The sequence below is a fragment of the Acartia tonsa genome, chromosome 3 (assembly GCF_053477335.1).
Source record: "Acartia tonsa isolate MP-2025a chromosome 3, ASM5347733v1, whole genome shotgun sequence".
NCBI classification, from domain to species: Eukaryota; Metazoa; Arthropoda; class Copepoda; order Calanoida; family Acartiidae; genus Acartia; species Acartia tonsa.
This window is the reverse complement of record NC_137262.1, coordinates 12,022,560-12,040,930: the sequence shown is the minus strand read 5'-3', so window position 1 is coordinate 12,040,930 and position 18,371 is coordinate 12,022,560. Positions and strand designations below refer to the sequence as shown.

Genomic DNA, 18,371 nt, shown 5'->3' with positions numbered 1-18,371 from the left:
TCAGTTATGTGTCATACCCATACTTAAAAAGTCAAGCAGTTTGGGCTCTTTATCTTTCACACACAGAAAATGAGATAGAAAAAACCGGATGGGGGGGCGTTCAACGCCCCCCCCCCCCCCGACCGTTAAGGGTTAAGAGTTTTTTTCCCATAGCATTTAGAATCTCAGAGATGCTTTGCTACTAAAAATAAAATATAAATGTAAAACTTTTATGTAAAAAAAATATTTTACAAAAATAAATAGACTCTTTTTGTGTTAAAAATGTGATGTTAAATTTATGCTTCTAATTTAAGAATTAAGCAAAAACTTTATTAAGGACACTTTTTCTTTTCAGTTTTAACAAAAATCAAGTTTACAATAAACATTATATACGTTTTTTTGAAACGCCGCTACTCAATATTTAGGGTATATGGTGTCCAGTACATCACTAAATCATTGTGAATAAATTGACCCTATCTTTATTGCCTATAAAGTACATTGCTCATAAAAAAATTTCTTCAAATCCCGCTTTGTCCCGCGATGGTCACAAACAAATGTATGAATAGAATATTGCAAGCACTCCTATACAAATACGCTTGCAGTGGCAGTTAAATGAAATGTAATGAAATTATATTTTACAATTTTTTATTGCATGATTTATATAGTTTATAATCTTTTACTCATTGTTGCCGCAATACTAATGGTCATAATTGCCCTTTTTATTAATGTATATCAATTTATCGGCCATTGTCTTATCACTTTTGTTCAGTAACTTTTTATTCATAAAAAAACAATTACATGTTAATAAGTAATTGATTATTTTAGGTTGAATATTTATTTAAATTTTTATAATAACTCTTATTTTTAGAGAAAAAGGGAGAGGTCATTTTCTAGTAAATCCCGTAAAGGTGTATGTTATAAGGCCTAAAAATAGTAGTAGAACGATAAGGTGCTCTATATATTTGTATTTCCTATTGAATAGAACAATAGGGAAGAAATTTTTTTTTTTTTTTTTGATAACCGTACCTGGAATATCTTAAATTTCTATCAAATGCTTTGTTTGGCTCAAACTGACACAAATAAAAAAAAATATAATTATAATAAATCAACCTGTAAAGAATGACTTCTTCCTTTGTTTAATGGTATAGATTGTTCTTAACCTTTACCTTGTACCTATAGAAAACATTATTATTATAATTATATTTTTTTTAAATTTTTGTCAGTTTGAGCCAAACAAAGCGTTTGATAGAAATTTCGTATTTTTTTTAGATAATCCAGGTACGGTTGTCAAAAAAAAAAAAAAAATTTCCCTATTGTTCTATTCAATAGGGAATACATATATCTAGAGCACCTTATCGTTCTACTACTATTTTTAGGCCTTATAACACACACCTTTACGGGATTTACTAGAAAATGACCTCTCCCTTAATGCCAAAATTGCTCCAAATATTCAAATCATGATTTCTATAATTTAAAATTTACCAACTTTAAGGCCAAAATGGCGCAATTATAGATGAAAAACTTGACATTTTTTGCGTGCAAATTTTCTCTGCATTTCACCCTCCTCTCCAATATATTTGATGTAAAAACAAAAGAAGATATTTAGAAAATTTATCTTGATTCTAGCAGTTAAAGTGCCAGAAAGGTCAAATGTGACAAATGATCAAGTCAGTGCTCAAATTTTTACCTAAATTCGCATAAAAAAGCATGAAATGTTTAAAACAAAGCAAAATTTTTGGCGTGTTTTTATCAAACGACGAATAATGCGCCAACAAATAAAGTCAAAACTTCAACATGTTTCAAATGGACTGTAGATTTACTACGCTTTCCTGACTATACCAAATCATTACAGAAATCTGCATGCAAATTTTAAGATTCGAATCCTTTAACTGATATATCATTTACATGCGAACGAATCTAAGTCAAAGTTAGCCTTTTTTCTACACTGAATTGTTTAAACACCTAGAAATTTGGAAGCCGTCAAAACGGGCAGTATTTAAGTTATGTTTTAATCCATGGAGGTGCGTATAATCACCATGACTGGAAAGTCATTATTTTACATTTTTTTGGCACAAAATCGACTTTTGAATTTGATAATTTATTCTTTACAAAGCTCTTGTTTTTTTTTGTATATAATTTTGCATGTTTTTAAATTTTCTTTTCAAAGAATCTACCAATGAGAGCACAGCATTTTATGAAATGCCGCGCTGTGATTGGCTGAAATTCGGCGCACCTAGATCTGGCTCACCACTAAAATGATTTAAAGATCCAGCTCAGTACTATGTCTGGCGCGCCACAATTATAGTGACAGTTGGGAAAATGCCTTGGCCTGTTAAAAAACCAGGCGCAACACTACCATGCACAGTTAATACTTCCAGATAAAGTTCATGCAATTAAATATTTGGTTGTCTATGACCTAATATCCTATAGCTAACACAAACTGATGATGCCCTTGAGTTCTCTAGAATCAAACGAGAACACAGCACCAAAAATATTTGAAAAGGTACCTTGGTAAATGATCGAGATAATCTTTGAGAAGTAGTTGATACTGAGGAAGTCTTTGCACTGGTTTCAACAAGTAATGAGATATTTTCAGGTGTTGGCACTCAGATTTTCTTTCAAAATCTTCTACAAGCCTAAATAATTTTCATACTTATATTAAAGTAACAGGATGCTTGTATGTCTGTCTGTATAGCCTAAGATATCAATAACCGGTGGACCGATATGGTTCTCCGTTGCAGTGAATCATCTTATAGGTCCAGGAAAAATATTTAGCTATTTTTGGGGAGGTTATTTCTACCCGGCAAGGGGAAATCGTCCCTTATAAAATACCCCCCCCCCCCTAAAAAAAACTTAAGCTTTTAAAAAAGATTAAATACTCCCAGAGGCCCCATAATCCTATAAAAAGATATTTTTATGTGTTTCTTATCTTAATCGTTTTTCCCCTAATTCAAGATGTAAAACGTTGTATTTAGTACTTTTTTGTTTTTGAACAATAATAACAATACTTACTTTTTGAATTTTCTATAATTATTGCAGTTCTGATTAAAAATGTCCATTGTCTGTTTAAACTCACTGATATACGTCGTGTATAACTTTAGAAAAGGTCCTTTTTTCACAATCACGTCGGCAATCTTTTTGCACGTGTCCCAGTTGGCGATACGGTCCTCAAAGTCTTTGAGGAGGTCAGAGTTGAGGGTGATGAGCTCCTTGAGGTTGCTGAACATCCTGTTGAATTCTGTGTCGGGGATTATTTGACTCTTGGATTCGGCCTTGGCTTCCAATACAAAATCCCTGAAAAATTATTTCAAAGTTAACCAAAGAGAATAATGATAAAATAATTAGACATTGCTTATTTTAATGGGAAAATTCTCATGCATTTTAATTGAGATTTCAATGCAGGTTAAAACTTATACTTTCAGGGATCTAAAGGGATAAGACAATGGCTGATAAATTGATGTACAGCCCCAATGTTGATACACAAAATTAACCCTTGTGTAAATACAAATAGTGGTTGAAACGGTTAGACACTCAAGTTAATAAACCAACCAATAAAAATTCAATTAAAGTCCCCAGAGGAGTTTAGCCAACGAATAAATAAACGTAATAAAAAACTTTGGGGACTGGAGTAATATACAGCACAATGTCCCCTCCCTTCCTAGGATCAAACCCTTGACCATTTGTTTCTTGATACCTAACCTCCCCCCCCCCCTTGAAATGCCAAGCGTTAAGCTACTAATTGACTTGTACCTGAAATTTTTGTAAATAAGAGTAAGAACATCCACATAGGCCCTTTCCGAGGTCATAATCTCCTGGGCAATCAGAAACACCTTTCTCTCCTTCTTATTGGCCGGAGTCCTGGGATGATCCAGCTCCGAGCTGAAGGTGTCCTCTGATTGGTCAAATGATGAGTTACTCTGGGTGCCCAATGTGTTTCTTGTATTTCTGATTTTAAAATTGGCTTCATTTGTATATCAAATTTATTTATTCAGGTACATTATCCAACCCCCCCCCCCCCCTCCCCATAAAAGGTATATACAAATGACAGGTAAATTTTAAAATATTCAATTAACTTGAGGCAAACCTTGAAAGAAAGTGATAATAAATAATTAAATAAATGAAGCCAACATGCCTATCATTTGGGCTTAAATAATTTGAGGCTGTTGAAGTATCTGGCAAAGAGCCACTACTGCTCATATTTGATGATGTATCTGTGTGAACTGGGCTAGTCTTCTTTTCAGCTTGGCCACCACCCACCTGGTCATTGTTTTGTGCATCATTAACAACATCAAATGAGATTAAGGAGTCTTCCTGGTGATTGTCAAATGAAATGAGATTTTCCTCTTCGCGCTGAAGTTTTAGCTGTTGCTGTTGGAATAACTTTTGCTGTTGTAAATCACTGACAGGCGTGTAGCTTGTTCCGTTGATGGATTGATCTGGCACATTTGATGATATAGGACTAGAAATAAGTTTGCGGCTTGATTTTTTTGACCGCGATGAGCCGCCACTACCAGTCAGTTTGCGACTGCTGTTTGGCGTAAAAAGTTTTGAAATTGAACCGCCGTCTGTCACAGATCTTGATCTAAAGGCGGGACTTTCTGTGCTCGGCGTGGGCGGGGCTGTGCTGGACGAAAGGCGGGCCGAGCCAAACGCCTCTTCCGCCGAACTAAGCTGATTTCCCATTGGTGTGATAATGACACCCGCATCAGCTTCATCCAATGAGGCTTCGCTGTTAGGACGCAGCTTGCTGCGCTTAACCTGGCGCTTCTTGCCCTTGCCAAAAGATCCCAGAATGTCTCTTAGTGTTGAACGTGAAGGTTGCTGGTTCGCACCCCCGCCAATGATGCCTTCTTCTGAGTCACTCTCATATTCTGAAAAAAATATATATTCTATTAATGGTATTAACTGCAAAATAATATTTTGATGGAAAAATAAACAATTGACTCTTTTGGCCTTGATTAAAACATTAAATGCATATCTTTTCAAAGTTTTATCTTTTAATTTCAATCTGAGGGAGAATGAAATAATTGTTCCATCAATCTACGATTTCTGCTTTCCCAAACGATAACCAAACTATCCAAGGAAAGTTTATCAATTGCTGTGAAGTAATCGATCGTCCATTGACCTATCCCTGTATTCCTGATAAAAAGTATACCTCTTGAGTCTCTAACAGATCTGCTGCCATCCGAGCACTCAATATCACCATCATACCAGGTTGACCTTCGTCGTGACCTAAACAAAATATACAATGATAACATGGAGACAATTGGTGAAAGGCGAAATATAACAGGGATCGGAAGCCTCACGTAAGCCGCGCATAAGCCTCAGTTTTAAACCTGCTTGTGAGCAGAAAAAAAATTTTAGAAAGAAGGATTGTCTGCTAAAGAGCCGTTTTATACATCCAGCTGAATTTTATAGTGATAAAATCACGATTTCACTGAGGCTTACACGCGGCTTACGTGAGGCTTCCGATCCCTGAAATATAACTCCTATCATAAGTTTATAATTTTAAAAGTCGCTTCGCCTAGGGTCAAGGGCGGTTGAGGTCAGGAAAATAGCCTCAAACTAACCAAGGATATTTCAAAAGTTTCCCTGTAGAGTAAAAAGCATTTATAAAAGCAATTTTAGAGATCATAAACTACAGACAAAACCTTTCTACTTTATATGATAGAAAACTTTTGAAAATGAAATGATTCTCTTAATCCTTTTTTTGTCTCTGTGTGTATATGTGGGGTCTGTCTGTACTAAAATGTAATTAAAAGGTTTTTTCTTTCAAGGAAAACTTAGTATTGGTTTTATGCAGGCTTTTAATTAACATCTTTGGGGGATGGTAAGAAAAAAGTTTTCGTTTTACTACAAATGAAATTAGACGACCTATGAATTGATCTATATATTACCTGGAAGATAAAGAACTACCAGAGGAAGAAGTGGCTCCTGGAGACCCGGACTTGGATGACCGCTTGCCTGCTCCGGTACCTGTAGGATCTGATTCTGGCCGACTATCTCTCCAGGTTGATAAACCTCCTTCTAAAAAAATATATAAAAATAAAGATTATTAAGCCTTTTAATCTATTTTTTTTATACAAATACAACGACTAGGTAAATATTTTTGATAAAATAGCTTAATACCTGCCAATGACCAATATAAAACTTAAATTAAAACAAAAAATTAACGAGATCTTAGCGGAAAAACATACAAATATTTTACTTTTTTCATATTTAAATTTAATTTTAATTTTAAAACTTCTTACAATGTTGAAGAAAAAAGACTTTGATAATAATTCCTTAAATGTTTGAAATTAAATGAGGTAGAAAACAATGTTTGTGTCTTTTAACATTGCAAATTATTATTTCCATCGCAAAAAGACTAATAAGTTTGCAATGATTGTTCTTTGATAGTATCTGTCCATTGAAGCATGATTCCGAATAGTAGAGTAGAGTTATCAACAAGTTTACTTCCTATGATAAACCAGGTTTCAATATACGAATGAAATTATGTAAAAAAGGGGTTATAGACGATAAATGTAAGAGCTTAAAGAAGAAATTTATTTCATATATAATGAAATATATCTTATTTTTTGGAAAGTTTACAATTTTGGTACAGTCTTTAACTAATAAGTCTAATATTTTTACTTTTTACTTGCTTTTTTAGGGTTTATACAGTAATATTTATAAAAATAATTTATAAATAAGAATATACTTTACTTAGAAAAATTTAAAGAAAACTGAAGCCCTTTGTAGTGCCTACAAAAATGACTTCATACTGGCCTACCATTGTTCAATTAAAATGTAAACTGTCCTGTATTGTTAATTTAGTCTGTGTATCGGCCTATCATTGGTCTTTTATATTTCATGACGTCATTTTTTATAGGCGTTATGAACAGCTTTGTAAAAACTAGATCCAGCTTTTTATTTGCCTTTATAATTGGTATTTTTTTATGCGTTTTGTGATATTGTTAGACAACTTTTGTTCTTAGGAATTAGGATATTACATAATTATACCCAGGGATAGCTGGAATATGTACACCTTTGTTCATTAACTTTTACACCAATGAAAAAAACAGATAATTTTTGATGTTATGTTATTTTCATCAATCTGTTATACAACATAAGATGAAGAAGAACTTGTCTCAATAATTAGCGTGATGAATTGACATCAATATTTTTTAGGTGCCATGCACATATCCATCTCTCCCTGAGTAATATACTATGCTTCTCCCCCCCAGTAACAACTAAGGAAAACCAAGACATAGTTTTTACTTTAATTATTGGTTTTTCTAAGTTGATTTAAAGAATTTCTTGTTTGTCAAGGATCTAAAGGGATAAGACAATGGACGATAAATTCATGTACATCCCCAAGGATGATACACAAAATTACTCCTATGTAGATTACAATTAATAAATGAATCGTTTGGACACACAACTTAATGAACCAACAAATCAAAATTCAAAAAAGTCCCTAAAGTTGTTTAGCAAATGAATAAGAAATCTTATCATAAAACTAGCATAATAAATAGCCCAATGTCCACTCCCTCCCTCATTTTTAGTAGCAAAGCCACTTTACAAGACTTTGTTGGTATCTGTCTTTTTGTCTGTCCTTCTGTCTGTGTGTCGTTAAAATTAGGTTCAACAAAATTTTCTTACTAAACCCCTTATCAACATTTAATCTATTGTAAAATAGGGATGACAACATCCATAAGTGACAAACCTTACAAATATAAAAGCAAGAGTGCAGCCTTAAGCATAAGAAAAGAAAAGCATAAGATAATAATATTTATTTTCAACAGAATTTACATCTGTTTTTATTGTTTTTTGTTTTCTTAATTGTTGAAGTTATAAAATAGAATCGAATAAGTATAAGAAATGACATCACGCTAAATAGTTATTTGTTCTTTTTATTTATAGATATGATAATGAGAGTTTTTATATTTATTTATTTTATTATTAATTCTTATTAAAGATAAGATTTTAAAAAATTAAAAAAAACCTAAAATAAACATAATATCATCATTTCATAAATTTAAGAAATATAAGTAAAAAGTTATAGCAAAATTTGCGTTCTTTATATAATGACTAGTTGCTTCGCCCCCAGACTCTAGGGAAGTGCGGAGGAAAAGTTCCCTGAAAAGTTTAATCAAATCTGACCAGCAGTTTCCGAGATATTTAGCCTCTTAGATAAAAAACTTTTAATACTTTATAAAATATTATTGCTACTCTACAACTATTAAATGTCTGTACGTCAGTTTCTCTGTCTGGCCGAATAAGTTACTTATATATAAATAACAAAAGTTATACTGGGGACCAATACTTAATTTACAGTCCAATGTCCCTTCCCTTCCTTGATTAAGATATTTATATAAAACTAAATAATATTTTATATTAATAAAAGTATTAAACAAGTGTATATTAACCTACCTTTGTAATGCAAAAAAAAAATTATTGCGTAATTTTCACTATTTCTACATTTAATATTAATCAGATTATAATTTATCACATTTCTTAACAACAATAATAAACTAATGATAGTCTAGAGAGAGAGACAACTGAAATATACAAAAACCGCATTAATACACTTGTACGTATGGATCAGTTTTACTCAAGGAACGCTTATGCTGACGTTGATACACACACACAAAGACTCACAGTGTTGATAATGAATTGATAACAAACAAGGATGAAACTGTTAATGGTTGTATAACTAAATGTCTTTAAATTATTTCTATAAATGTCTTCTTCCTCTAACCAAATTTTTTTCTTATAATGCAATATGACTTTAGATAAATGCCTTTGTGTGTTTGTATTTGTCAATTTGTAACGTAAGATCTCACAAACTACTGATGATTGGTTGAGTTATCCTTAATAAAAATTAAAAGCTAGGGCCTGGAGGCTAGGGGGAATGCAATTATATATCCTATTATATATATGTAGTAGTAAGCATTTTTTTGTCTGTCCCGAAGGATCTCACTAACCGCTGAACCGATATTGTTCTCCTTTAGAGTGAAGCTTATTATAGGTACTGGGAAGGTTTTAAACTATTTTTTGTGGGGTGTCTTCACCCTCCCTCCTATTTTTTTTACTCTTTTTAAACTCTAATTTAAAATGGAATGATGTCGACTTTTCCCCCTCAAACCTTAAGTGCCCCTAGAGGCTTCTAGGGGGGGTATCCGCTAGTAATTCAATAAAGCATTATGTGAAATTTGAATACACTTATAGAGATGCTTCAAAATTGGAATGTTATCAATTAGACTGTCTAAGTACAGTCATAAAGAAATATTTCTTAAAACAATGGCTTGCGAAACTACTCTATGATTTCACTACCGGCTTTATGTACTTCTGGTGCACCAGCACCAGCTGCAACCCCCCAATTTTTTTTTTGTTTTTAAGGGGGGTTTGAGTGTGTCCCACCCTTCAAAAAATAGCTTTAAACCCCACAGGACCAGTATATATATTTTCCCTGAAGAGTAGAATCCAATCGGTTAAGTAGTTACCGAGATATTAAGGAACAGTCAGACGGACGGACAAACGGACAGACATCAAGCTACTTTGTATTATAAATGTGAAGATTCTCCTTATCAATGAAGAACATATAACGCACTTTGTCCTTCGGGGCGTCTGTAATGCTAACATGGTAACATGGCATTTAAAAAAATATATTCTACTCAGCTGCTATATGAGAGAGAATCAATTTGTATGACTGTCCTATTGTCTGTACTTAATATTTATATTCTTTACTTGTAATGGACATAGTCATCCTTGTTTTACTTTAAAGTTGAAAAAGCAATTGAAAATATTTAAAACCAGAACACATATATTTTTAAAGGCGAAGCTTTTCTATAATTAGGGTCGGTCCGTCCGTCCGTCCGTCCGAGATAGATAGCTTTTATTCGTTAATTTAGGCATGTTAGAATTGTCCTATCGATTTCAAACTTTGCATGATGATTCCTGTAGTAGTTGGGTACGATTTAGAAAGCGTAGCAACTCTATAATCATTACCAGAATGTCCGTACGTCCATTTTAAACATGTTGATTTTTCTACTTTTTTAACAACAAATTTTCAAGTGTTTTAATTATCCGTTTGATCTGATTTTTGGTATATTGATTCCTGGGACAACAAAGAACAATATTATAAGCGAAGCAACTCTATAATCAAGTCCAAAAATGTAAGTATGTCCATAAACATTATCCTGTTTTTAAGCAGTTTTTCAACAAATTTACTTACAATTTTGATTCGACATTTATACATTTATGTTCCGATTTTTTAGTTCAGATACTATACAAGTGTTAATGTTCGTTTGTCCTACCGTTTCAGTGCTTCGCTTTTATGGATGGTTAAAAGAAACCTATTCAAAAAACAAAGTAACTTTATGAATAAGCGAAACGAGCATAAATATAAATTCATTTTTGCTATACTTGCAAAATTATGAAGTTTGTTTATAAATATCAAATTAATGTATGACTAAAAAAGTTTAATTTCAAATTATAAGATGTTAACTAATAATTCATTATCAAAAAATGCTTAGTCAGCCAAGTAAAATTTTTCATAATTAAGTTTAACAATGTCTAAGGAGTTTTAGTAAAATATTCCTGACTTAATTGTTGAAATAACATATAAATATGCAGGGTATATAGCATTCATATCGTACCCCATATTTTTTTTTGGTGAAATTCTGCCTTTGCCAGCTGGTATATATTGTAAGAAAAGTTGTAATATAGTTTGACCTAACCTAGTAGATATAGACAAACCTAACTCTAATGTGATACAGTTTAATAATAGCTATTTATCGCATCATATTATAGACACCTTTCCATAGTTATTAAAATAAATAATTATGTGAAAAAAAACAGTTTTGTTAGCCCCGAGGGGCCCATGGCCCAGTCTAACAAAACTGGTATTAATCTTATGATTTATATTTTAACATTAGTGGAAAATTTTCTGTAATACAATGCTATAAATGATTTTTCAGTATAACTGAAAACCGGTTCTTACCCAGCGGATATTAATCGGTTTGGAAGCCATACTGGAAGACTTACCCTTGAAATCTCTACTAAGATTCCGCAGACTCCGATACAGAGGGTTACGCTGTAATTTTCCGTAAGAGATATTCATTTTTATTAATTCATCATAGGTTTTCTTAAAATAAAAAGATATTCATTTCCTCCAAATAAAACCTATTTTGCAGTAGTAACAATATTCTTTGCGATTAAAATCAGCAAAAAAAGTTTAAGCCTTAGGATTATCAACAGTGTTTTCACAATATTGCTAGATATTTGTCCGAAAAAAAGTTTGTTTCCTCGAATTTCTAACTATTTTTTAAAAATAAACATAATATAGTAAAAGCTATATCAGATGACCTCTTCCTTTTTGAAAATTCCAGTTTTTGGTACTAAATTCAAACACAGAGTGTGATAGTTGCAAATCTTATGCTTTGTTTTAGATCCATGGAAGATATATAACTATATAGCTCCCAAGAGAATTTTGCCCTGGAAATAATACCCCCCCCCCCATCCCACCAATTTACTTCAAGTGTCCCTAGAGGCCTCTAGGATCGGAGCCACGATTATTATCATAATCATAAAAGATCTGCTGTACTGTGGCGACACTAATTCTGATATCAGATCAGCTGAAATAAATTTCCTATTCGAGCCCTAGTTTCCTAAAGTGTACAGCAGATAACCCAATTATTGCAGACCCTATTTTCAGCGACTCCGGTCAAATGGAAAAGCGATTTAATGTATAAACGATTTATACATTATACATTCAAAAATTTTAATTTTTCAAATTTAGATTTTTTTTGAAGTTTGAAGCTTTTTTAGCTAGTAGCAAATATTGAGATAGGACGCGGAAGCTACGCACACTTTCGGAAACTAAATTCAGTTCATCTGATATCAGAATCGAATGGGGTCGTGATGTAGGGTTAAGCATTGTTGTGCATGGATAAATCACACTCAGTATACAAGTTCTAGGCCAGGAAGGAGTTAGGGCGTATTCTGCACATATTCTAAAGGAGGGAATTTTAGAGTTGAGGATTAGTGTACTACTTGATTAACAGTAATAAAAATCTAAAAGAATAATTAGAAGTTTAATCAGAGGCGTGCGGTAGGGGGTGCCAATACAAACTGACAACCCCCCCCCCCCCCCCAACCCAGTGAATCGCTATGCACGCAACTAAATTCTGGATTGACCTTTTGGTATAAAACTATATCAAACATTTTCTTATTAAAAAAAATCAATTGTTGTCTGTCTTAAAATAATGTACTATTGATGTTAATAACAAAGATAGACTACAATAACTTTGAAATTAAATTTTTCAAAAAGTAAAAAAAGCAAACATATAATTATCAATTGCGTAATATAACAACTAACAAATTCCTGCTCACTACTAAACCAAAAATATATAAAACCATTATATTTCTATTAATTAAAAAAATCATAATGCACAAAAAATATAATATACATTAAATTTTGGAAAATTACGCCTTATTTTGACTTTAAGTATGATTCATATATATATTCAATTCATGATAAAAAAATTCATTTTCTTATCAGCAATATATTCATAATGATTGAAAGACGACTTTTCAAAATGAAAAAAAAATATAATATAATTGCAAACATAACTCTGTTTATTTTTTACATGTAAAACTTAAATTTAAATAAAACTGATTTAACATAAAAAAATCTAATGATTCAAAATATATTTCACATGACATTCGACATGTGTCACATAAAAAGTAAAACAAAAGACTGAATAAAAGCAAAATACTAGAGATAAGACTCCTGTAGCTGATAAAGAGAAGAAAGGTCTCTAAGAGGTATAAATAAAAAAGTAAAAATACTTACTCAATGCTCTCAACGATAAACTAAACGTATTTACTCAGACTTATTTGGTTTAGACCAATGGGATTTTTAAAGAAAAAATATTTTAAACTAAAAAAGAATGTGAGAATTATTCAATCGAAATGAATAATGTAAGTAAAGTTAGAATAAAATATATATGCTTTAAGATTTTGAAGTTTTTTTTGTAAAGCCTACATTCTCTCACTCTGTGTGTATGTATGTAACGCTAAATTTTCTTTACATACATTTAGTATTTTTAACAAGATAAAAAGCTGTAAACTATTTTTACAGGGCAAGTTACTTTGTAGTTAAAGAGGCGTGGGAATTTTTTTTCCCTATGCAAGGTGTATGTACCCTCTCCCAAAATAATCTTTCCCTGGACCTAAGAGAAGCTTCACTGTAAAGGAGAACCATATCGGTCTAGAGGTTAGCGAGATACTTCGGTACAAGCACACAGACAGACTTTCAGATAAGTTAACTCTAATATGAACGTAAATTATATGTTGTATGTGTAGCACTAATAGTAGTAGTAAGTATAAGGGAGAGAAAGCTGGCATGACAACTCATTATTAAAACAACACAGACGCATGACTCATCCAATCAGGGAGTGAGGGAACATTGGCCTGTTTATTACCCTAGTCCTCAAAGTTTTATAATAAATTTTCTTTTTTGTTAGCTTAACAACGTAGCTAACTTCATAGAAATTTGATTTACTGGTTCAAAAGGTTGAGTGTGTAAGGGGTAATTTTATGTATCATCATTAAAGATGGATATCAAGCTATTGGCCATAGTCTTATCCCTTTAGATCCTTGCATTTAATACTCTTTTAGTTAATTGTAAATAAGTATTTTGTAAGTCTCAAATGTGGAAATTATTGATTCAAAATATGCTAAGGAAAGTCATAAAGTCCATTCTTTCTATTGTTTGTAATCAAAGATGAAGACATAGAAACAATAATTTGGTCAAGAGATAATATATCCATGACTCACTTTGTAGTAGTAACACAGCTACTATGTAATTAGTGCATGTCCCTTCATCATCCTTTCAAAATTTATTATGTATATCTGAGTCTAGACTCGACAGCTTCTCAGAGTTTTTTTTATATAATATAATTGTGATACAGTTTACTGTATTTCTTTAATTATTAATATTTCTCGATTAGTATCCGTAAAAAAATACCATCTATTTACCAATTAAACATAAGTTTGATGACTTTTAATCGTAAGAATACTGATATTTCGATTTTATGTCAGCCATGATCACTTTTAATTTAATGCCATTTAGTCGACATAAATTAATGAATTTGCATGTCGACACAATGCTTATAATAAGATGTAATAATAATGTACCTAATTCAACAAAAATTTATTTCTGATAACTGTTGCTAACTTAATAATGATTTATTTGTTATGTGTCATCACTTCTTAATCTAAAGGATTATAAATCATAATTTTGTGGATCAAGTCATTAAACCTTTATCTTTTATAGCAAATTAGGATTTACTTGTGGCTTCGCCACAGCTTCTAAGGACGTCAAAAGGGGGATGATTCATTAAGCCTCCCCCCCCGCCCCCCCTTATCTAACTCAATAATTAAGAAATTGTATACCCAAGGAAAACTGAAATTAGAACAAATATTCGGTGCTTTTACTCAAACTTTTTGATAAACTACCGAAACCGCTAAGTTATTTAAATGTTTAATAAGGGAGGGGGGGGGGGGGTCCAACCAAACGAGCTCATGCTTCAGATGGGCAGATATACGGACAAACATGTTTTACTTTGTATTATAAATTATGTTGTAGAATTTATCAATAATTTATTACAAAATTATTCAAGACAACGACTTTTATAATTTTAAATATTATTTTCCATATTTTACTGGAACCTTTTTCATCATTTAAACTTAAATTGTGTTTTTTATTTTATAACAACCTTGACAGTCGCATATATAGCCGCATCCGCCAAATCTACTAGTGAAAATCCACAGCCGCCATAGCATGCTTATCAGCCGCAACAACATAGAAAAGAGTCAGCCGCATTAATTTTACACTAAGTTCATCTGCAGCCGAAATACATTATGTAACCAACTGCTTATTTTACAACAAATCAAAGACTAAGCCAACTTACAAAGTCAACTGCTGAGTACTAATTAGGATTATGAACTTACTTTTGTCTTCTTCAATATTTGAGTCAACTTGATCATATCCCTTTACTCTATTTCTCACCTGAAACAAAGATGCTATTATAGTCCATTTTAAAATATGATAAAACCCTCCCCACACCAGTATAACGTATGAGTATCTGAGATTTTTTAACAGGCAGACATGACAGTACTATACTTAAAAATTTCAAATCAAATCGCCTGAACTCTGTTTAAAATAAAATTAATTTACACCAAAAAGGGTGAAAAGTCTAACAAACTTTTATACAAAGAAAACAATATTTTTACTATAAATTTTCAATTCTGTTTATTCCTCATTAATATGTCTTTATTACCTATAACATTTTTTATACAAGCAATTTTTATTTGCCTATGAAAAGAGGAAAAATTGGGTATATGTTTGTATGGCACTTTCAATTTTACAATTTATTTGTTTTAAAAGAATTGTACTTCATAAAATTTTACTTTGAATTGCAAAATAAGAAATTAAGACATGCATTGGTATAATTATTGTAATAATACATTGCTCAATATAATTAAAATAATGAGGTAAAAGTAAAAGCTACACACCTTTCATTAATGAAATTTTTAAAGAAAATTTGAACACTCCTTTTAACCTATGAAGGTCGGGTCATAACAACATATAAACAGTTAAACATTTAGACAAAACAATTCACACACACACACACACACCCCATACAATTTTCTGTTTTGCAAATTCATAATTTTGCAATGTTTTTTGCTTTGCAAATCTACCATTTCAGGTAAACATTGGGTCAGGGATAAAGAGAAAGTTATAATAAAGTGTAACGTCAGGTATATAGTATATATATTATCCCTATAACCCGCGACTGTGACGTATCACGCATATCCTCTCGTTGTCGGGAAGGTGATAGGTTCGAATTTCGGCCCACCACCGTTAGAGTAGAGGAAATGCCTTGGGTCAAAACAGGCGCAACTCATTACCATGCACAGTGAGGTCGTGCAATCAGAGGGTTGGTTGTCTGATGGGCGAATGGACGCTTAACACCGCAATGATAAGACGTGGATCATTTTGAAAGGTGCGTGGAGAGGTCTAGAACACGAAGTGACACCAAGCCCCCTGGAGTCATCATAAACTATCCCTATATGGACGTTGTCAGTCTTTTATTATATTAAAAAAGAGAGATTGGCTTAAAATATCTGAAATCATCTTCCAAGCCGAAAACTAAATCGGTAGAGACGTTTCTGTGATTTTAAGTGCCATTTATAAGAAAAAATAAAATTTAAAGAGTAAAGCCCTTTTTTATCTATGCCATATTCCTGATTCCCTGGCATTTCAATAGAAACATATAAATAAAAATTTTAACGATCAACTTTATGAATTTTGAAAAATTAAAAATAGATTTCAACCGTTTAAAAATACAAAATTAATTGGTATATATATTTTATGGAATTTATTCTTAACAAAGAGGGATTTTTAAGAAGTTTTTTAAAATATTAACCTAGACACTTTTAATTTATTATTTACTAAGTATATTTGCGATAACTTTTATTTAATGAAATCTTCCAATTTTTAACCTGTACAAAACGGCCTGCTTAATTGCTTCAAGATCCATGTCAGATCTATATAGGAAATAAATGTCTATAAACGAGCTCAAGTTTTCCAAGGAATATTCGTTAAAAACTTATAGTGCTCCAATAATCCACAATAAACTCTCATTGCCCAGAACGATAAGACCCATTATTTCACTTTATTAAAAATAAATTCATTTTTTTATTTCATGTTGCTATTTACATTATAATGAAGTATTTAATTTCTAATCATAAAAAAGAAAATTTAAATTTATGATATAATAAATTTAAGAAAACTCTGTTTTAAAAGAATTCGATTGTGGCGACACTTTGTGTGTTCAAATATTGAACTAAAATTGTAATCATATAATAAACCCTTTGGTGATGGTAATGTAAAGAAAAAAATATAATTAAAAGATCTTTTTAAGATCATTTAAATTATTAAATATTTACTTCCGTTTAAATAGTAATGCCGGGTGAGGAAAATAGATTTATTGAGAAATATAAATGCATATAGAAAACTAGCCAATAGGGAGATAGTTATATCGAGCTAACTCTAGTATTGAATAAAAGAAAATTTTGAATGAATTCGGTATTTGTTATTTTAAATTGATGTCCCAGGTTCTACGAAATACCACAAAATTTCACCCTTTTTACCGAAAAAGTGGTAAAGCTGGTCAAGCTGGTAAAATTTACCAGTTTCGTGGTAAATTTTACCAGCAAAAATTTTAGCCAAAAAATTAGTAAAATTTTACCATTTTTTTTGTAAAATTTGACGAAACAAAAAACCCCGTTTTTTGTGTTTTAAATTAAAAACAGCTCTTCATAATCAGTTGTAGTACTTTAAAATAATGACTTCTATACAATGAAGCCTAAATTTAAAATTTTTTTTTTTTTTTTAAATTTTACCACATTTGGAAGTTTTACCAAAAATGTGGTCAATTTTACAACTCTATTTTTCAGGTTAAGTCCGAATTTTCGGACTTAGACAAAAAAACGCAATTTGGTCAATTTTTACCAAAAAGTTGGTAAAATTTGACAAGGTATTTTTTTAGGCTAAGTCCAGATTTTTGGACTTTGACAAAAAAAAAAACTTGGTAAAATTTGACCAACTTTTTGGTAAAAATTGACAAGGTAAATTTTTAGGCTAAGTCCAGATTTTTGGACTTTGACAAAAAAAAAAACTTGGTAAAATTTGACCAACTTTTTGGTAAAAATTGACAAGGTAAATTTTTAGGCTAAGTCCAGATTTTTGGACTTTGACAAAAAAAAAACTTGGTAAAATTTGACCAACTTTTTGGTAAAAATTTTTACTTTTTATTGAATTTTTTCGCATAAAAGAAGCTAACTTTTTTTTAAAACCTTGAAAATTATTTCATCATTTCTTTTAAAACATCCTCCCGCATCGTCAAAAATATATCAAATTTAATATTTACTTATTAGAGCTAGCTTCATACGAATTAAAATTAAAAGAAAAAAAATCCAGGTGTGTGTGTACGCAGATGTGCCGTGTGCATTTGAATTTATCGATTTTTCATCTTTAATATAAATATAAGCTTTCGTATATTCCCCTGAATGTTTCTAAAAGAAAGACAGAGATTTCGAATTATAGAGTAATTTCGCTACAAAACTTATATTTTTAAGTTTTGAAATTTATGGCACCTCTGTGCGCGCATGCGCACTATTGATAAGCTTATGATTATTTGAATATAGAGTGCCAAAAATAATTATTAGTTTTGATTCAATTTAATCAAATATTTTGAATCAAGAAGTAAATTACTACTCAATTTTCTCTAAATATTTAAATTTGTAGAATTTACAATTTGTTTGGAAGATTTTTT

General features: G+C 31.3%; 1 protein-coding gene across 3 annotated transcripts in view; it reads right to left on the bottom strand.

Moving 5' to 3' along the window:
- Positions 1-18,371, bottom strand: part of LOC145313322 (uncharacterized) — a 111,253-nt gene that overhangs the window by 15,990 nt on the left and 76,892 nt on the right. For all 3 annotated transcript variants that reach the window (XM_080152672.1, XM_080152673.1, XM_080152674.1), the window contains 7 exons: positions 14,983-15,040; positions 5,877-6,006; positions 5,135-5,211; positions 4,112-4,850; positions 3,730-3,924; positions 2,992-3,273; positions 2,487-2,615 (listed from right to left, as the gene is read on the bottom strand). In XM_080152672.1, the coding sequence (XP_080008798.1) occupies positions 2,487-2,615; positions 2,992-3,273; positions 3,730-3,924; positions 4,112-4,850; positions 5,135-5,211; positions 5,877-6,006; positions 14,983-15,040 (1,610 nt within the window). The remainder of the gene's footprint in view (positions 1-2,486; positions 2,616-2,991; positions 3,274-3,729; positions 3,925-4,111; positions 4,851-5,134; positions 5,212-5,876; positions 6,007-14,982; positions 15,041-18,371) is intronic.